General features: G+C 27.4%; 1 protein-coding gene across 3 annotated transcripts; it reads left to right on the top strand.

Annotated features, from left to right (window-relative positions):
• Positions 1–10,722: 10,722 nt before the first annotated feature.
• LOC105114113 (5-methyltetrahydropteroyltriglutamate--homocysteine methyltransferase 1) lies at positions 10,723–20,890 on the top strand. Of its 3 annotated transcripts, XM_011010539.1 has the most exons (13): positions 10,723–10,878; positions 11,850–12,203; positions 12,351–12,438; positions 12,858–12,985; positions 13,067–13,458; positions 13,548–13,711; positions 13,839–13,919; positions 14,034–14,200; positions 14,289–14,394; positions 14,571–14,821; positions 14,938–15,139; positions 15,248–15,493; positions 20,562–20,890. In XM_011010539.1, exons 2-13 carry the CDS (start codon positions 11,854–11,856, stop codon positions 20,724–20,726), a joined length of 2,340 nt encoding a protein of 779 aa, XP_011008841.1. In that variant the 5' UTR covers positions 10,723–10,878; positions 11,850–11,853; the 3' UTR covers positions 20,727–20,890. The 3 variants fall into 3 exon arrangements, with proteins under 3 accessions (XP_011008841.1, XP_011008840.1, XP_011008839.1); XM_011010538.1 differs by lacking the exon at positions 20,562–20,890 and having other exon boundaries at positions 10,725–10,878; positions 11,847–12,203; positions 15,248–15,848; XM_011010537.1 differs by lacking the exon at positions 20,562–20,890 and having other exon boundaries at positions 10,725–10,878; positions 11,844–12,203; positions 15,248–15,848.
• Positions 20,891–22,390: the final 1,500 nt, after the last annotated feature.

The following is a 22,390-nucleotide window of genomic DNA, read 5'->3' as shown; positions in this document are numbered from 1 at the left end:
TTTTATTTTACTTTTAGGCTTTTTTGTTTTTTAATTAAAATAAATTTGGTTTTTTTTTATTTCTCAGGTCCGAGATTGAAACTAAATTTATGGTTTTTTAATTTGTTAAGTTGAGATTAAAAAAATAATTTATGGTTGCATTTTAAAAGAAAAAATCGAATTGGTTTTTTAGTTTGAAATATCGAATTAATTTATATCAATTGGATTGGTCAGTTATTTTTTATCGCGGCGTTCCATGATGCAGCGTGTTTTTCACGGCAAAGAACTCGCATGAAACTAGCTTTTGATGAATCGTGTTGAGCGTGTGTCTGCATGGAAGTGAGTGATGAGAGGTGCCAGTTGTACGGCAGCATAACGGACACTGCTCGAGCTTAAACAGAATCTGAATCTGCACACAACACTTTCCATAGAAGTCAACGGACTCCATGCTGTGTTTCCCAGGTCACTAATATTTTAGGCTAAAAAGGTATGTGTTAAACAGTACTTAAATTTTTTTTAAGTTGTCTATTTTTACTTCAAAAATATTCTTAAAAAATTTTGATTTTTTTTATTTTTAAGATTATTTTGATATACTAATACAAAAAATAATATTTAAAAAATAAAAAATATTTTAAAAAATAAATATTATAAAATTAAAAAATACACTCGATATCTCTTTTTCTTTTTTCCTCCTCTGCATGAATCAAGTAATAAAGTTATAAAAATCAAAACTTATGATGAAAATTACAAACACTTTTTGCATAAAAAAGGTCCATATGTATTTGGTATTTTGTAAAAGACAAAGCTAATAAGTTGATTATTTAATTCATAGATTTAATTTATTTCTAATTTGTAGATACTTACACGTCTTTATATAAAATAAATTATCTAAAATAATTATTTTTTTTCATATTGTTATGGTCCATTGAACAGTTTTAAAACTTCAACCATGTGAATACACAATCAAATTCATTGTAAAAAACCATTTTAAACCAAGGATCATAGCATAAAGAGATCTAATTAAAGAAAGTCATTAGAGAATATATAGGAATTAAGAAATTATTTATCAAAACTTGAGGGTGATACTGCCTTCCCCTCTTTTTCTAGGATTAACTAGTGATTATTAATTACCAATTTCAACATTACGACGTGGTGATGAATGTTTTTTTAATTAAAAGGTTATTTAAATTCATTTTATTTCACCTTTATTCGTTATAGCTATAAGATAATTTCATAAGTCATGGTATGCGTCATTTTTATATAGATTTATTTAAAAAAAAATTTAAATACAATCAATCCACTAATTTTTTCATCATTTACTTTAAGTTTTTTTTTTCCGAAAAAAATTGCCTGTGAGGATGAATACTTATAAATTAATTATGAAACATATAAATATAATACTTTAATTATTTAAAATAAAAAAAGTAAAATCATGAGCATAAATTAACATATGAGTAAAACTTTTAAAAATTAATATTAAAGAATTAATGTAACTTTGGCATATTAAAGCACATTTTGCGAATGGAGGAGCTAAGAAAACTAACAACGCCTCCATAGTTTTTTTTACATTGAAATTAAACTTTTGATCTAACCTGGGCAGAGCATGAGTACCTACTAGTTCAATCTATATGTATAACATTTTTCTTTACCAAATAAAAAAAAATACACAATGTAAAGATTTTATTTTTTAATAAGTTAAAGGTGTACATTATAGGTTTCATTACGGTTTTTATCATTTAATCTAATTTATTATATTCAATGTCAAACATGTCAAAGATATGTGCATCAAGTGAAAAGGAAATTACGCTTCAAAATAAATAAATAAAATAAAACACTAAACCTATGGTATACACGCTCAAATCAAATATATATATATATATATATATATACATATATATATATATATATAGGAGTAAAATCCATAAAAATAAATAAAGTTTACATGGATAAAGTTTGACATTAACCCTAAAAAAAAATGAAAATGAAAGTACTCTGTGTTATTACTTTCAAAGACATGGGCACAATCCCATCAAATGTACCTATTATTTTATTTTATTTTTTATATTTTTTTATTAAAATGAATATTTGAATTATGTTATACATATCTTAATTAATTTTATGAATTTTAAAATTAATATTCATATAAATTTTTAATATTTATTATATTAATAATTATATGGCTCGAACATGAACTTATAAAAAAAGTAAACTTTTTAATTACAAGTTTTTATTACTTAATCATCTAATAAATAATTATTTTTTTTGAAACACAAGTTTTAGTAAAATAAAATTATTCTGTTTTTCTTTGTAATCACCCTTCATCCCTAAAGTGGCGTTTTGTTTTGGACCATCAAGCAAATAGTCAATTACTCATCCTTAAAAAACGGTCTTAGATTTGTACCATATTTTGTTCATGATTAAATGTTATTTTTAAAGTATAGAAAGAAATTGCGATCATTCTAAACATGTTTTTCTTAGCTTGAAAAAAAAATTTATTAAAAAATAAATCAATAATTATATATTTAATTAAATAATTCATATTTTTATGAGCACTGTAAGCAAATTAAGGATTAAATCAAGGAGTTTATAGATAAATACATATTAAAATATCTACTTGTAGAGGCTATTTAATTATGTCAATGATTTTTTAATAAAAAATTAATAATTTAAATTTTATTGAATAAAATAATTTGGTATTATAATTCTTCTTTTTCTTATTAATCTATTTTTCTCAACCAAAAAATATATTTTTTGTTAGCAATGTATTGATTATTCAATTAATACAAAAAGAAAAAACAATTGATAATTTTAGAAAACAATTATAATTTTATTTTTAAAATGATATTTTTAACATATTTTAAAGTTATTTTATTTTTATAAAATTTAATTTAAAAAATTGTAAAATAAACCGAGTATACAAAGATTACTTGTGCAGGCATAAGTTGCCCAACATACTTGGTCCATTTAAATAAGAGGTCTGTGCGCACAAAACATCTCTTTTTCCAGGGTAAAATAGGTAAATGATATATTATTTATCTTTTTATTTTCAAAATAATATCAATAAAAGCTATAACATATCATTTATTTACCAAGTTTCCAACCACCAAAAAGGTCATCAAGAAATTAAACTATAAATTTTTTAACCTAAAAATTTATTTTCAATATTTGTTTACTTATAAACATTATTATTATGTCAATACTAATCTACCAACTTAAAATACTTATAAATCATTCTAAAACACACAAAATTAAAAAGGGATATAATTCTCAGTGAATTCAATTTTTTTTAATAAAATTAAAGTCTAAAACACTTTAATAGCATTTGTTTTTGTCTAATAAAACTTGTAAATATCAAAATCTTTTATTAATTTTTGAAATGTGTTCAACCAATAATATTTTTTTTACTGTTTTCCATAATTTCCTGCTCCTCATTAAAACTCAAAGATTGAAAAATGACCAAAATCAAGACTATTAATTTTTTAACCAAGATCAAAATTCTAAAAACTTTGAGATCCATGCCTTTTCTTTGTGTCATATAGTATAATCTTTTTTTTTTAATCTTTGTACTATAATTAAAATTTTATTTCATAAAATCACATCATCAAAAGATTAAATTTAAAACAATTGAGAATAAAATTTGAAAAAAAAAACATAACAAAAAAGGAAAAAAAAACTGGGAACGACTTGAAAGTTGAAACCGACCCCAGCTCTGTTAGTATATATAGTAATAATTAAATTAAATTAGACTTCCAAGGTCCGATCCATCAAGTGAAATTTGATTTGGAAAATGCTACAGAAACTTGATTTTTTTTAAAAAAAAAAAATCAAGTTAGCTAGTTGCCATCATCGTCATGCATACATTTCGTCAGGTGTTTCAAGGCTTCGAAGAATGTTAAAATAAAAATGGTCCCACCTCCATTTTTGGTTTTTTTTTTTAAATAATAATTAATCATTAACCACGGTCTAAGTTGTACTCTAGAGTGCCCTCCACCAACCTCCACCAACCTCCGCCACCAGGTCACCAACCTCCCACCAACTCCCTGTAACTTCTTCATAGTTTCAAGTGTAAGAAAATGTTTACTTTTCAATTTCATCAAAATTTAAAATTGAATATGTGCTATGTCGAATTATTCGGGCGTATGAGCACGCGCACTAATCCAGTGCTTGTGGGCATAAAAAGAGTAACTAGATCATTAACTTAAAAATTAAAATATATATTGTGCAGCTGACACTATTTATCTCATCATAAAATATTATGGATAATCTTATTTATTTTTTAAAAAATTATTTTAATTTTCAAAATTTTATGTTGAGTAATTTCATCTTGAGTGAAGCTTAATTAATTTAAATTTTTTAAATATAAATTAAATTAAAAAAATATAAAATTATTACTAGGATTTTTTCCTAGAGTCTTAAGGAATGGTCTTAAAATATCCATTCTCCATTAAAAAAAGATCATAAAGATGTAATGATGGCTAGTGAGGCAAAGAAAAAATCTCTAACATTAATCACATTTCTTCACTAAATCAATGACATTCATTAAAATAGTGGGAAATAAAAGTCTATTTATTTGGTTTAGGTAGTTAGGATCACATATTTCATGTAAATACTATAAATTCTTTTGTAAGTTTCTTACAACACATTTTTATTTTCTTTAAAGGACATATATTTTAATAGACAAGACGTCTTTTATATTTTATATAACTCACCATTTTTAAAAACAATATCCAACTATTTTCCGTATTAATCTAATAACTTCTACCATATCTAATTATAATTCTCATGTAAGTAGGTACTATTTAAGTGGAGTAATATAATATTTTTTTTTCTATTTATACAATGATAACCCCTATCTTTTATATATATATATATATAATCTTTTTTATAAAGATCAACTCTCCTTCTTTTCTTATCTAAGTTTAAATGATCATTGAAAGCTAATTAACTTTAAACTATCATTAAAATTATCCTACCACTAGTTAAGAGTCACTATATATATGTATATATATGGAGAGGACAGCCGTTAAATTTTTTAACCAAACTAAAACTAGCCAATAATATTTTATATTTACTATATTATTAAAGAAATGAAATTTAAAAGAAAATATATATATTAAAAAAGTTGCCCAATAGAAGGACTTCTCAATATAATCCTAGCTCTGCTTCAATTAATGTTACAATATCTATATAATCTTCATGGTTTTAAACTTAAGCTAGAATTTATTATCATGCGTTGTTTAGGTGTTGAAGATGATTTTGTAAATGTAAATTCAATAATAAAATTTGTAAAAGCGTACACCTTGATAGTTGGTCTAAGTTGGTATTAAAGTTCAAATTCCTCCAATTTTATAACCCATTTAAGTAGGAATCCTAACAATTCTATTTCATAAAGAATTTGTATTAAGGGCTGATTAATCAACACAAACACTTAATGTGCTTAAAAATATGGTTTTAATTTTCTTACAACATTAACCAACACAAAGGCTACCTTTTTAATTTTTAGATACGTGGCCTATCATTATAGAAAAGTATGCTAGTATAATATACTAGTTTTTAGATTTTTTTCTTTATACTACTACTACACTAACTACCAAGTTTGTCACTCCTATATCGAGAAAAAGCTTCTTTATATATATATATAAAAGAGTAGTTTTAGAGAGGATAGATTAGAATTGAGTTTTTTTAAAAGCTTATTGACATTATAGTATTCATTTAAAGTTAGAGGTGTTCTTTAGGGTTTTGAAAAAAGATAAACAATGTTATCTCAAGTGAGAAATGAACTTATTCAAGGTTGCATTTCTTCTTGTCAACTTTTGTATATCTTTCACTTATCATAGAGGATCCATGTTTATGATGGCCTAAAGTTTCTTAGAATTGAACTTAATTCCTCTATTACTGGTAAAAAATTAACCTAAAAACTTTTTTTTTTATTGTGACAACAAACTTATAGGGATTTAACTTCATTTAATATTGGTATAGGATAAATAAGACTTCTTATAAATCCTAAAGATGTTTTCCAAAACTCATGCTATTAATCAATGTGTCATCAATATAACCTTCCATATTCCTTCCTAACTAACCTTTAAAGATTGTGTTCACCATTCATAGGTAAGTGACTCTAATATTGTTTTAAGTTAAAAGGCATGATTCGATAGTAAAATGTTCTCTTGTTAGTGATGAACATATTTTTCTCTTTATATTCTGAATGAATGAGTATGTAATGATATTCTAGGCTAGTGTTTAGGGAGCTACAAAGTTCACAAGTCTATTATCTTAGGCAGTGAAAACTATCCTTATGACATGCCTTATTAAGGTATGCACATATTCTATTTGGTTTCTTACTATTATCATGTCGGTGAGCCATTCTGGATATATTATCTCATGAATAAACTAGCTTCAAATAACTTGTTTGTTTTTTCTAAGATGGCTTTTTATCATTCTTCATCAATTTTTTTTTAATTGTATTAGGGATAAGGATGAACATAAATTTAGATGGTAATAAGTTATTTTTAGATTGATGCTTAACATGTTTGATGATATAAATGTAGAATTATATTTATAGATATTAAGGAGATTTGTGAGGTTTTTCTCTTGTCCAATGTCTAAAGTAAACCCAATCTTAGTGATATTTTTTTTTAATGAAGATTTACTTCTTTTAAATTTTTCTCATTTCATTTTAATTGAGGAATGTTTGTTGATCTACTAATAAAGTATTTTTCCTTTTAGGCAAGTGAATGTGTAACTTTTTTCTAATCATTTGATTCCCTTTAACAATCATAACTCTTTTATTTATTAGAAACTTCATTATTAGATACTTGATACTCATCACAACATTTACCTTATGGTTAAGAGGTTATCTAAGTAAGGTATTATATGTTAAATCCATTTTAATTATCATTAGAGTTTATAATAGAGTGCGGTACTTGAGATAAATGTGTATAGTTATTGGTAGGTCTAGTGCACCTTCTATCAATGCTTCTTTTTTCTTTTATTCCTATTAAAAAAGTCTTTACTAACTTTAAGCTAGAATAATAAACACTCATTTATATTATTAATTAAAGAGAATGTTGACAAGAATTTCATCATTTACTAGCTCCCTATACACCTTATGGTTGGAGAGGAAAGTTGTAATTATTAAAGTATCTTTTTGAGAAAAACTTACTCTTTTTGCATCTTAAGGAATCCATTAACACAATCATTTAATATGCTTGGAAATATAAATTTAATTTCCAAGCAACCAAAGTAAAGGCCACCTTTTTAATTTTAAGATAAATGGTCTCAATATTATGAAAAAATATGCTAGAATAATATATTAGCTTCTAGATTCCTGCTTCTCTCTATACTAGCATTATGCTAACTACTAATTTTACCAATTCTAGATAGAAAAAATATTTCTTTTATTGTCTTAGCTAAAACAGTAGTTCTAAGGAGGATAAATTAAACTTGAGTTCTTCAAAGACTTGTTGATATTCTAGGATTCATTCAAAGCTAGAGATGTTTTTTAAAGTCTTGAAAAAAAATAGTGTAATCTCAAATGAGAGATGACCTATTCAAAGATGTAGTTCTTCCTATCAACCTTTGTATATCTCTTGCATATTAGGAAGGATTCATGTATATGATGGCATGTAGTTTCTTAAGATTAGGCTCAATCCCTTTATTGTTAATAAAAAAAAAACCATAAACTTTCCTACATTCATTGTTAAGGCATACTTAGTATGATTTAATCTTATTTAGTACTGTTATAGGAAAGAAAAGAATTCTTAAAAATTCTAAAACTATTGTCAAGAAGTTATGCTCTTAATCAACTTGTTGTTAATATAAGCTTTCATGTTCCTGCCTAGTTAACCTTTAAAGACTCTGTTTACCATTCATTAGTAAGTAGCTCCAATATTTTTCAAACCAAAGGACATGACTCAATAGTAAAATGCTCCTATATTAGTAATGAATGAAATCTTCTTTTCTTCATTTGAATACATGGGTATCTAATGATATCCTAAGTTGGTGTCTATAGAGTTCAAGTATTAAGATCTTGTTACGGTGCCCACCATTCTATTTATCTTAGGTAGTGGGAAACTATAAATAGAACATGTCTTATTAAGATATGTAAAGTTCATACACATGCATCATTTTCTATTTAACTTCTTCACCGTTACCATGTTGGTGAGCCATTTTAGGTACATTACCTTATCGATAAACATAACTTTACACAATTTGTTTATCTATTCTAAATTGACTTTTTTATTATTCCTCATCAAGATTTTTGTTATTGTATTAGAGAGAAGGATAAACATATATTTAAATGATGACAAACTATTTTTGGGTTGATGCCTGATATGTTTGGCAGTTTAAATGTAAAATTATATCTTTAGATATTAAAGAGCTTTATAAGAGTTTTCTCTTTTTCAATGTCTAAAATAATTCCAATCTTGGTGATAACATTTTCTTTAAAATAGATACTGACTTCTTTAAAATCTTTCATAATTTTTCTTTTGCATTTTTGTTTTTTCTTTAAGAAATGCTTGTTAATCTATCAACAAAGTGTATTTTTCTTTCAAACAAGTAAATGCATATTTTTTTTAATCATTTGATTCCCTCTAACAGTTACTACTCTTTTATTTATTAGAAACTTTATTATTAGATACTCCAAAATCACGATATTTATCTTATGGATAAGAGGTCATCCAAGTACAACATTATATGCTAAATCCATTTTAATTATTATAAGAGTTTGTTGTAGAGTATGAAATTTGGGATGGGTATGTACAGTCACTAGTAAGTTTAACACACTATCTATCAATACACCTTTTTTTGTTATTCATATTAAAAGGGTATGTATTAGCTTTACCTTAGATGGATCAATACCTATTTGTATCATTGCATCTTTGAAGACAATATTCACAATATTTTTATCATCCACTAACATCTTATACACATTATCATTAAAAATAAAAATTGTTATTACTATACATCCTTACGAGAAAAGGTGAAAAATACTAGGTTCATGCTATGAATTTTGAAATCACAAGGAGAATAACACTTGCTTCTCATAAAATTTTTAGCTCCCATTAGAATCTCCTTATACTGATATTCTTTTCAATATTACATTAATATTTAATAATGCCTCATGAGAAGGGTTAACTTCTTCTCCTTGCTTCTTATATTCTATTTATTTTTCTATAAATTACTAGAGGTATGTATCCCTTGATAATAAGTCTCTCTATCTTTTTTTTTTAAAAAGAGTATAACATTCCTCACTTATATCCCTTTATTTTTGTTGAAAAAAAAACTTAGGATTTGTGTACTAGCATCTCCTTTCATTGATGATGGATATTGGACAAAGTTTTTTTCTTTGATAACTGTTAGTACCTTAGTTCTGGTGGTATTTGAAGGAGTGGTTATGAATTCATCATATACCAACTTAATTCATATTAGACCTTTAACGTTACTTCTGAATACATGAGAGGTGACAGGAGGTTGCTTGTGTTTTGGAGACTCATCTCTTTGTCTATAAAAATATAGGTACATTCATGTAGTTGCACTTGTTTCTTTTATCTAAATATGATTTTTTTTTTGCTTGTTGATTTTGAGAAGAGATCTATCTAAGAGAGTATATAATTTTTTCTATAAGGAGTTATTATGCATTCCTCTAATTAGAGCCTTTGTAGCAATTGGTTCAAACAAGTGTTCTACTTGAACATCTTCTTATTGAATCTTTTTAAATATATCCTGATACTTTCTCATTTTTATTGAGTAATGATAAAGAGCTTAGTTCAACTTTTTTTTGACATATATACTTATATTAAAATAATCAATCAATTTTGTTCATAAATTAAAGAAGCTGAGTATAGAACCAGGTACAAAACTATATAATTGAATTTAAAATGCTAGTACAATCAAATGCATTTTGATTATAGTTTACTTAGCTTGTATTGATTTCTTTTATACATTTATCTAAATGCATCTAAATTTTTCATTTTCAAATGATATCAAACATCAATTTACATGCCTAGGAAGCAACAAATTATTATCTTATAATAATGTGATTAATATAACTAATAAAAAATTCATTATTTACTTGTACATATAAAAAAACATAATACAAATACAATATTAATTAGATAAATTATTTAATTATAGTTGTTATTAAATTCACTATATTTTACTATTTCTTTTCACTAATATAAAATTTACTATATATAACCAAAAGAAATTACTATCAAATTAACCATAACAAGAAGAACTATAATTAGACTTGACTTGCCCTTATGAGTTGGCTTAAAAAACCTATGATTGGATTCTGATCAGAAAATACATTGATATGATAAAATTTAATTAACTTAATTGGGTTAATTTATTGCTTGGTTGATTTAACCAATCCTAGTCAGGTTAATTTTATATTTTTTTTAAAATAAAATAATATTATTTTAATAAAAATAATTGATTTATTAACCGATAAATTTAACCGAGGCTTTTCGCTAATTAGCATGTATTATAACAGCATACTAAAAAAAAAATACAACCATAAGAATAAATTAAGTAAAGAGGAAAAAAAAAATTAGCCAATTCGATAACGGGATCACAAGATCTACCATTACCAACCTGTACCTACGTGCCTCACAACACACAAATAGCGCGTGGATGGCAAGACATTTTGAAAAAATAAAAATAACCATTAGTATGTACCTTGAAAATTAAACTAATAGAAGAAAAGAAAAGAGAGACACATCGCACAGATGTGCCAGTTGCAGAGAGGAGCAGTTCCCTCCCTCTATAAATAACCAAAGGCTCAAGCACCGTTCTTCGTGTCAAGCTCTCCTCTCTCTGTCTCTCTCTCTCTGTTATATTAACAAAGGAAGGAAGGAACAAGTCTCATCACCTTTCCTGTTCTATCTCCGTAAGGTAAGGCGGTTACTTTTATTTATCCTCTTCCTTCATTTCCCATGCAATTATAAACCAACGACAATAAGCCCCTGATAGCCCCCTATTGCTTTCCTTTCCCCCCTCTTCCTCTTGCGTTTCTTTCTTTCTCCTTAAACGTAAGTTTCAATTGAAACAAAGCGTAAGTAGCATACAAGATCAGCTTTTACTGATTTGTTTCATGCAAATATGTTTTTTTGTGTTTTCTCTCATGCCCATTTAGACTTTAATGATGTTTGACGTGCCTGGTTTTTTCCCCTGTCGTTCTGGGATTCGTTGATCTCTTTCTGATTCAATCTTATACTTTATTGCATTGGATCTGATTTGAAGAAGCAAGTGGTTTTTTTGGTAGTGGTGTTTAAGAAGAAAAGTGAGAATGAATGCACGATACACGGGTTATGCTTATTGTCGATAGAGCAAATCATTCTGATTCAATCTTTTACTTTATTGCATTGGATATGAATTGAAGTAGTAAGTGGTTTTTTTTGGTAGTGGTGTTTCAGAAGGAAAGTGAGAATGAATGCACGATACATGGGTTATGCTTATTGTCGATAGAGCAAATGATAAAAACAGACAAGAAGTTATAAAGTTCCAATCTTAGAGGAAACCATTCCTTAATTCACGCATTAGAAGTTGATTTCATTTTGGGTTTCATTTCTTTGTTGTGTTTCTCAACATTTGTTAAGTGTTAGATCTGTATTTATTGTTTGCTACTAGTGAATGGCTGTCTTGTTCAAAGTAGCTGAAATTTGTTCCAATTGAAAACTGTTTTCTATATAATGAACAAAGTAGCTGGAATTTGTTCTAATTGGAAATCGTTTTCTATGTAATGAACCGGATTAGTTTTTGCAGCTTAATTGTTATTTTAGAGCTTAATTTTGATAGATCTATGAAAGTTGAATGTTTGGATCAAAAACAACTGAATCTTGATTTTGCTGTGGCATAAGAAGCAGAAAAATGGCATCACACATTGTTGGATATCCTCGTATGGGACCCAAGAGAGAGCTCAAGTTTGCACTGGAATCTTTCTGGGATGGGAAGAGCAGTGCTGAGGATTTGCAAAAGGTTGCAGCTGATCTCAGGGAATCCATCTGGAAGCAGATGGCTGATACTGGGATCAAATACATCCCGAGCAACACCTTCTCTTACTATGACCAGGTGCTCGACACCACCGCAATGCTCGGTGCAGTTCCACCAAGATATGGCTGGAATGGTGGTGAGATTGGATTCGATGTTTATTTCTCCATGGCTAGAGGAAATGCCTCTGTTCCTGCCATGGAAATGACCAAGTGGTTTGACACCAACTAGTAAGTGATACCTCCTCTTCGTACTTTGGTATGGTGACTAGTTCTGTCATTTGATATGATAATTGTGTTTTAAAATTATGTTCCTGAAAAAAGGGGGAAAAAAAAAGAGAAAAGGTCACTGAACTATTTGATGATGTTTTGATTCAGCCATTTCATTGTCCCCGAATTGGGTCCTGATGTCAAGTTCTCATATGCTTCTCACAAAGCAGTGACTGAATACAAGGAGGCTAAGGCAGTAAGTGCTCTTGTTCTACCTTCATTTGTTGACATCTTTCTATATAATGTCAGTGCTAGACGTCTAATTGCTCATGCATTAATAGATTAGATATTTAATCATCATGATCTGTCAACTGCTAGTATAAATGCAACATAAACAGAGTTAAGTCACAGCTGCAAGGTTTGCAAAATGGTACTTGATTTGCTTTCAATCTGAAAATCGAAGTTCAAAATATTGCTGAAATGTTGATAGAATCATTTTGAAATCTTTTAGTCGGTCTATTTAAAGCCATCTAACTTTCAGAATGGCCTGATATTGATATGGAATTTGGAGAGCCTATACTCACCATGATTATACTTGCTTCTTAATACTAAATTCCTGATTGCACTACCTGACAAATTTCGTATAAACTGATAGTTTTTCTGTCTCTTATTTAGCTTGGAGTAGACACTGTACCAGTCCTTATTGGCCCAGTCTCCTACTTGTTGCTATCCAAACCTGCAAAGGGTGTGGAGAAAAGCTTTTCTCTCCTCTCCCTTCTCGGAAAAATCCTTCCAATCTACAAGTAAATAAATGATATTCTACATTTATCATTGATTGGGTCTCTATATGTTTATTGGTGTAATTATTCCATTACTATCTTCAGGGAGGTTATTTCAGAGCTTAAAGAAGCTGGTGCATCCTGGATTCAATTTGATGAACCTACACTCGTGATGGATCTTGAATCTCACAAATTGCAAGCATTTACTGGGGCCTACTCTGCACTAGAGTCAACTCTATCTGGTTTGAATGTTCTTATCGAAACCTACTTTGCTGATATTCCTGCCGAGCAATACAAGACCCTCACCTCTTTGAAGGGTGTTACCGCATTTGGGTTTGATCTGGTTCGTGGAACCAAGACCCTAGACTTGATCAAGGGCGATTTCCCTAAGGGAAAATATCTCTTTGCTGGGGTGGTAGATGGAAGGAACATCTGGGCCAATGATCTTGCTGCTTCTTTCAGCACCCTCGAAACTCTTGAGGGCATTGTTGGAAAAGGTAGTTTTTTTCTTTTTCTTGCATGCATTTTTGGCACAATGATAAATATGTTTGAAGACATAATACTAATTCATGTTTTATCTACACAGAAAAGCTTGTAGTCTCCACTTCCTGCTCACTTCTCCACACTGCTGTTGATCTTGTCAATGAGACCAAGCTCGACAAGGAAATAAAATCATGGCTTGCATTTGCTGCTCAAAAAGTTGTTGAAGTAAATGCATTGGCCAAGGCTTTGGCCGGCCAAAAGGACGAGGTATCTTCCTTCTGTCCATGCTTGAACAACTATGAAGAATTTGTTGATAGATAGGCTCGGCTTGTTTTATACTTTCAAATTTTTTTTATCATCATCGCAAGTCTCATTTTTGTGGTTCAATTTTCAGGACATCTTCTCTGCTAATGCTGCTGCCCAGGCCTCAAGAAAGTCCTCCCCACGAGTCACCAATGAGGCTGTTCAAAAGGCTGTATGTACTTCGCTAGATTTTTCTTCCTTGGTTTTTTTTTTTTTTTTGCTTTGATTCTTTCAAGCAGGGGTATTCTTTTGTATTTATTTTTATTTTCTGTTCTGGCCTTTGCAGGCTGCTGCTTTGAAGGGTTCTGATCACCGCCGTGCTACAAATGTTAGTGCCAGACTTGATGCTCAGCAAAAGAAGCTTAACCTTCCCATCCTACCAACCACCACAATTGGGTCCTTCCCACAAACCATGGAACTAAGGAAAGTCCGCCGTGAATACAAAGCCAAAAAGTGAGTTAAAGTTTCGTTATTTTCCTACCTTCATGGTTTTTATGGCGAGAATTTGTTTATTAATGTACTTTTATAATTCTTCTTTTAGGGTATCTGAAGATGACTATGTCAAAGCCATCAAGGAGGAAATTAGAAAAGTTGTCAAACTTCAAGAAGAGTTTGATATTGATGTTTTGGTTCATGGAGAGCCTGAGGTGAATTTTTCTCATCAAAGTAGCCTTTTTACTTTTACATGCGCGCGCGCGCACTCATATAGTATAAGCATTATTGGGTGATCACTCTGTTTCAGAAAACTCTTTCTTTAGAGATTTCTTGTATCTTCAATTACTAATCTTGAACATCCAACTTATGTGGTCATTAATGACTGCAGAGAAACGATATGGTTGAATACTTCGGAGAGCAACTGTCAGGTTTTGCATTCTCTGCCAATGGTTGGGTGCAATCTTATGGCTCTCGCTGTGTGAAGCCACCAATTATATATGGTGATGTCAGCCGCCCCAAGTCAATGACTGTCTTCTGGTCTACCTTGGCTCAGAGCATGACGGCCCGCCCAATGAAGGGAATGCTTACAGGCCCTGTCACCATTCTCAACTGGTCCTTCGTTCGAAATGATCAACCCAGGTATAGAAAATAGGAGCAAGATAGGGAAAATAAGATACGAAAAGATGTTGCTTTTAGTTGGTTTATCTTTCATAGTTTCAATCTGGTTTAACGTGAATACATTTTCCAATTTTCAGATATGAGACTTGCTACCAGATTGCTTTGGCCATTAAGGATGAAGTGGAGGATCTTGAGAAGAACGGTATCACTGTTATCCAAATTGACGAGGCTGCTTTGAGAGAGGGCTTGCCTCTTAGGAAGTCTGAGCAAGCTTTCTACTTGGACTGGGCAGTCCACTCCTTCAGGATCACCAACTGTGGCGTACAGGACACCACTCAGGTTTGTTATCTACTTCACTCGGAAGTTCACAACTCAAATTCAAGTTAGGCGTCTCTTTCCCAATTGCTTTTCATTTATGGAGTCGCTTACTCTCTTTAATTCCTGCAGATCCACACTCACATGTGCTACTCCAACTTCAATGACATTATCCAATCAATTATCGACATGGATGCTGATGTGATCACCATAGAGAACTCTCGCTCCGATGAAAAGCTTCTCTCAGTCTTCCGTGAGGGAGTGAAATATGGTGCCGGAATTGGCCCTGGTGTCTATGATATCCACTCCCCTAGAATACCATCAACCGAGGAGATTGCTGACAGAATTAACAAGATGCTTGCAGTGCTTGAGACAAACATCTTATGGGTTAACCCTGATTGTGGACTCAAGACTCGCAAGTACACCGAGGTAAAGCCAGCTCTCAAGAACATGGTTGATGCTGCCAAGCTCCTCCGCACCCAGCTTGCCAGTGCCAAGTTAGCCAACCAGGGTATGTTGAGAGTTCAATCTTGCATGGTCTAATGAATTTTATTCAAAATTCAAAACATGGAAGGTTGAGAGTTTAATCTTCCCTTGTCCATTGAATTTTATTCAAACAAAAAGGGAATTTATTGTTTGAATAACTGGGGGTCATGTTGAAATTATTTCAGTCATGACATTCAAAGCCAAAAGTTATTCATCTATGCAGTGATTCCTCAAATTATTATCTTTATATATATATATTTGAGTGTTTTATATTTGTAAGATAATTTCATTAATATGAGGGATATTAAGATTCATTTTAATAAAATATAATTAACGAACATATTTAAAGTCAGATTTCACTCACTTTTAGAGTTAAAATATTGTTAGAAATTATTTTTCTACAAAATTTTTTTAACAAGAAATATTAAAATAATTAAAATAAATTATAAATAAATAAATTTAAAAATTCTTGATTGATATGTTTATTAAAACCCAACCACCTTACCATTCAAGAACCTTACCTAGACTAAATATCTAGGTAATGGTCAAGTAGTAAAAATTTAGGATCAAGGAGTTTGCTTTCTTTATAGTTTTAGGTTCGAGTCTTTGATTGTTCATATGATAGCCACTAAAGATTTACATGTTCGTTAACTTCAAGGTCCATGAGATTAGTTATGATATATGAAAGCTGGCTCGGACACCCATGTTAATCTATAAAAGAAAACCTTACAACTTAGTATTACATTTGAAGTTGTTGGAAAGTATAATTGTGATTTTTTAAAGTGTTTTTCATGCTAAAATATATTAAAATAATTATTTTTTATTTTTAAAAAATTATTTTTAAAATTAACACATCAAATCAATTCAAAATATAAAAAAATAATTTTTAATAAAAAATTAAATTTTTATATAACACAATTTACATAGTATGTCCAGACAATCACATAGACAATCGGTAAATAATGATATAGCTGTAATGATGTTAAAAGTTAGATATTTGCCTCCCTCATGTTTTTTTTTTCCTTATAAAGTTTTTATTATATTTAACTATTTGGTTAACTAGATTAGTAAAATATATTATCAATATATTATTATTATCAGGTTAATAGATTTTATCAAGTTAATATTTTATTTATTTAATTAAAAACTTAATTTTTAATCATGTTCTGAATCTCAAATTAACATTATAGACTCAACTAAATTTAACAAAATTTAATAATTATGTTTTTGTTTTGCGTTTCAAAAGTTTTATTCTTGAAAAAAATAAAATAAAAATTCTTTACTTTAAATTAATTTTTTTGATGTTTTTAGATTATTTTGGTAGAATAATATTAAAAATAATTTTTTTTTTAAAAAAAAATATTATCTTATTATATCTATAAATAAAAAATACTTTAAAAAATACTAACAACTACACTTCCATGCACTCTCTAAGTTATTCCATTAAATTAATGTGGTGGATTTGTTAGCCATAACATCTCTACAATGGTATGAGGAATAATCATTTAAATATAGGTGATTATTTTTGATTTGGTTTAGTTCTTGTAAAATATAGTAATCAAACTAATTTTTAAAAAAAATTAAAATAGGCTCAAACTAACCAGTGTCGGTTTGGTTTAATTTAATTTAATTTTTTTAAAAAAATTGGTTCAAACTGGTTTGACAATGATTTTGGCTCGATTTTTTCTGGTTTGACTCGGTTTTTTCTAATTTATTTTGGTTTGGTTTGAATTTTTTCAGTTTTAAACTTATAAAATCAAAACTGAACCAGTTATTTTTTTTAATATTTTAATAGTTTTTTTTCTTAAGATTCAGTTTTAATTTTTTTAAAATTTTCTTAATTTAATTTAATTTTTAATTTTTTTCTCACCCTTATTTTCAAAGTTGGATGGAGCTCGTAGGAACAAAAACAGATGGCAACGATAGGAAAGCTTCATGTGGAAGTTTGGTGGACCATTCACCTCACACTTTGATCGAGGATTTCATTAAATTAAGGAGTTGCTAAATTAGGGCACACACTCAATAAGTTATACTAAAAGTTTCTTACATCACTAATTAACCACAGAAATCAAATCATATTGTTGAATTAAAACTAGAAAATAAACATAACTAATTATGAACATGAGCTAGCAAGTGGGCTATCCAATTTAAAAGTATTAGAAAACAAATTGTCTCCTTTTTTGTATATGTGTTCTATATATATATGAACGGTTTGTTTATTTTATTTTATTATTTATTTTAAATTATACATGAACGGTTTGTTTATTTTATTTTTTTATTTATTTTAAATTATTTTCTGTGTGGATTTTTAAATTATTTTGATGAATTAATATTAAAATTAATTTTTTTAAAAAAAATATTATTTCAATATATATTTTTTAAAAAATTATTTTTAAAATTAATCACACTCGGTAGCATCATTATATAATTGATATGCTTTTGAAACAATTCCTTCATACATAATATTCATTCCTATAATATATTTTTATTATATTTTGTTCGAAATGTAAATAAGAGTACTAATTTTCCCTCACAACTTTACATTTTTTCAATAAATTACCTTGTATCAAATTATATTTACCAAATAATATAATACATTTGTTAACAAATTAAATTACATTAAACATTTGTTACTAAATTATTAAAGTTACTAAAAAACAGTAACTGCCTAATTCATTTCGTAGCTAACACATGTATTGTAGATATGTAAAACATTATTATTATTATTATTTGTTTATATTTAACGCTACGCTGCTGTGAGAGGGGGGATATTATTTTTTTATCAACCTTGCCGAGTGTTTTTTATTTTTCATCAAGAAAAAATTTATTTATAAATTAAAAAATTTATATTTGTATTTAATAAAATAAATTAAAAATTATATATAAATCTATTGATTACATCCAAATATATCAAAAGTGATTTATTATCCATATAACCAATATTAAGGAGGTAAAAAAACCTTTGGAAGACCCAATAAAAAATGTAAATAAAAAAAATCAAACTTCAAATTTTGTCTAGAAAAACATCAGAAGAGAAAAGAAAAAAAACAAGAGAAAAGACCTTCCCTCCCAATGAAGGGAATTGAATGACAAAAAGACACAACACACGTGGGTGTTTTTATACAAACACGTGCACACACGATCCGGATATATTTATAAAATAGTGCAGAGATTCATAATAACAACTATAAGTATAATATACCTAATATTTCATGATAGAAAAAAAATTTTATTTGTAATAAAAATTTTAGAAAATAAATAAAATAATTTATAGAATCTACAATATTTTATAAGAAAAGATATGATGTTTTTTCTATATGATTTAACTTTTCTATTAATAAAAAACAAAAAGATTATAAAGCTAAATTCTCTATCAATTTAATATTAAATAAAAATTGATAGATAATTTTGAAAGGGAAAAAAATCATGAGGAAAAACATTATAGCAATTAACAATGTTTTATAATGAAAATTACAGTATTTTCTCCAATAAAATCAACATAGATAATTTTAAAAAATTATAAAAAAATTATTTAGAGAAATACTATAGCAATTCACAATGTTTTGTTAGGAGAACTACAATACTATAGCAATTCACAATATTTTGTTAGGAGAACTACAATACTTTTCCATATGATTTAGCTTTATTGTAATTATAATTCTTAACCAACACAATATTCAAAAAAATAAAATTGATAAAGATAATTTTAAAAATAATTATAAAAAAATCATATGAAATAAATACTGCAGTAAATCATAGTGTTTTAAAAAAAATTACAAATTTAAATTTTCAATCAGTTTAATATTAAAAAAAAAGAAAGAGAAAAGTATTGTAGCAATTCACAATATTTTGTTAGAAAAACTACAATACTTTCCCATATGATTTAGTTTTATTGTAATTATAATTCTTAACCAATTTAATATTTTAAAAAGTAAAATTTATAAAGATATTTTTGAAAATAATTATAACAAAAATCATATGAAATAAATATTGCAGTAATTCATAGTATTTTAAAGAAAAAAATTATAAATTTAAATTTTAAATCAGTTTAAAATTAAAAAAAAAAAAGATAAAAGTATTGTAGCAATTCACAATAACATATAAAAAAAACTACAATATTTTCTCCACGTGTTTTAGTTTTATGTATAATTAAAAAAAGTCCCGCTAAACTTATAAATCGGAATAACTTGGGTTATTCTAGCAAATAGATATACCATTTTAACCATATAAAAGGATAAAAAAAATAAATAAATTTAATTTTTAATTATATCAATATTTAAAAATAAATTTAAATAAAATAATACCAAAAATTTAAATAAAATAAAATAAAATAAATTATAAATTATTATTATAATCTACAATACAATAATTATGAGTCAAACAATAATTTTCTCACAACCTTTAAGTAATATTACTCTTCAATAATCACAGTAGATCACTTGCAAAGTATGTGCATTAATTAAATGGATTGCAAAGGCAATTTTCTTATTTTTAATGAATGGGATTGCAAAGAATGTTCATTATTCATAGGAAATTGATCACCTAATTTGGAAAAAAAAAATTTCTTCCCCTACACAAACGAAAATCATTGCCAAATGTGATTTATTAAAATACATTAAAATATAATTAAAGAAAGAAAGAAGTGTGTGATTTATTTAATTCATGTGAGAGATATTGAGATTTTTTAAAATAAAATATAGTTAATAGACATATTTAAGGGTAGATTTAAAGTGGGCTTCACTCATTTTTAGAGTTAAAATATTGTTGAAAATTATTTTTTATAAAAATTATTTAACAAGAAATATTAAAATGATTAAAATAAATTATAAATAAATAAAAAATTGATCTTAATATTATTGGCTGACATGTTTATTAAAACCCAAAAATTTATGCAACACGGCAAAAATACATGGTTGTTTTGAAGTTTATTTAAAGGAAAGTTGCAAGGATATAAATAAACATCTTATGGGTTAACCCTGATTGTGGACTCAAGACTCGCAAGCACACCGAGGTGAAGCCAGCTCTCAAGAACATGGTTGATGCTGCCAAGCTGCTCCGCACCCAGCTTGCCAGTGCCAAGTTAGCCAACCAGGGTATGTTGAGAGTTCAATCTTGCATGGTCTAATGAATTTTATTCAAAATTCAAAACATGGAAGGTTGAGAGTTTAATCTTCCCTTGTCCATTGAATTTTATTCAAACAAAAAGGGAATTTATTGTTTGAATAACTGTGGGTCATGTTGAAATTATTCCAGTAATAAAGATTGAAAGCCAAAAATTATTCATCGTTATATAATAATTCCTCAAATTATTATTTCTATATATATTATATTAGTAAGATAATTTCATTCATACCAGAGATATTAAGATTCTTTTCAATAAAGTATAATTAATGAATATATTTAAAGCCAGATTTAAAGTAGATTTCACTTACTTTTAGAGTTAAAATATTGTTGAGAATAATTTTTTTCACAAAAACAATTAACAAAAAATATTAAAATGGTTAAAATAAAATATAAATAAACAAAAAATTGATTTAAAAACCCTTGATTGACATATTTATTAAAACCATAGTTTTTAAACCTAATTCAACGTCTGGGTCTCGAGTTTTGATTGGATTGGCTGGGTTGTCCAGGTCAATTTAAATTTTTAAATAAATAAAATAAAATAAATCAACGAGTTGCAATTGAGTTTTTAACAGGGTTATCGGTTCAACCCTCTAAGTAACACCAGATTTTTTTTTATTTTTTTAATTTAGTTCGGCTCCAATCCCAAGTTGTTTAGATCCTGATTAACTCGTCAAACTAAATTGAATTTCAAAACTATAATTAAAACCCAACCACATTACCATTCAAGCATCTTATTTAGACTCAGCGTTATATATAAATTGTTTTACTTGTTTTGATGGATAATAATTCAGCTACAATTATGTTAAAAGTTAGATCCCTCCCTCCCTTATGTGTTTTTTTTTACTGTTGAGTTTTTACTGTATTTAGCTATTTGATTAACTAGATCATTAAAAATATAATTAGTTCATTAGATTTTGTTGAGTTAATATTTTATTCAATTCAATTAAAAATTTGATTCTTAATCATGTTCTAAATCTCAAATTAACTTAGTAGACGGAACAAAATTTAATTGTTATGTTTTTATTTTGCGCTTTAAAAACATTTAAAAAAAACTAAAATTTTATTTTAAATTAATATTTTTTTGTGTTTTTAGATCATTTTAATATATCAATATTAAAAATTATTTTTTAAAATAAAAAATATATTATTTTAATATATTTATAAATAAAATATATTTTAAAAATTAACCACGAGCAAAACACATTCAAAGTTATTCCATTAAGTTAATGCGTTGGATTTGTTAGCCATAAAGCATCTCTACGTTCGTAGGAGGAGTAGTCTCCTTTCAAAGTTTGGTGGAGCTCCTGGGAACAAAAACAGACAGCAATGATAGGTAAGCTTGTTGGAGAAGTTTGGTGGACCATTTACCTCACACTTTGATTCAGGATTTCATTAAATTAAAATTTTTTAATTAAATTCTTAATTAATTTAATATTAAAAAATAAATTTAACAAATAAAAATTCAAAAAAATAAAATAAAAAAATCATATAAAAAATACAATAGCAATCCACAGTATTTAAAAAAAATTATAAAACTAAAATTTTAACTACCTCAATATTAAAAAAATAAATAAAAAAGTTAATTTAAAAAAAATATTGCAACAATTTACAATAACACGTGAGAAAAACTACAATATTTTCCCCACATATTTTAGTTTTATG

This window comes from Populus euphratica, unplaced genomic scaffold, assembly GCF_000495115.2.
Source record: "Populus euphratica unplaced genomic scaffold, PopEup_1.0 scaffold954.1, whole genome shotgun sequence".
Classification (NCBI taxonomy): Eukaryota; Viridiplantae; Streptophyta; class Magnoliopsida; order Malpighiales; family Salicaceae; genus Populus; species Populus euphratica.
Note: the sequence above shows the minus strand (reverse complement) of the source record. Positions and strands in the feature narration are given on the sequence as shown.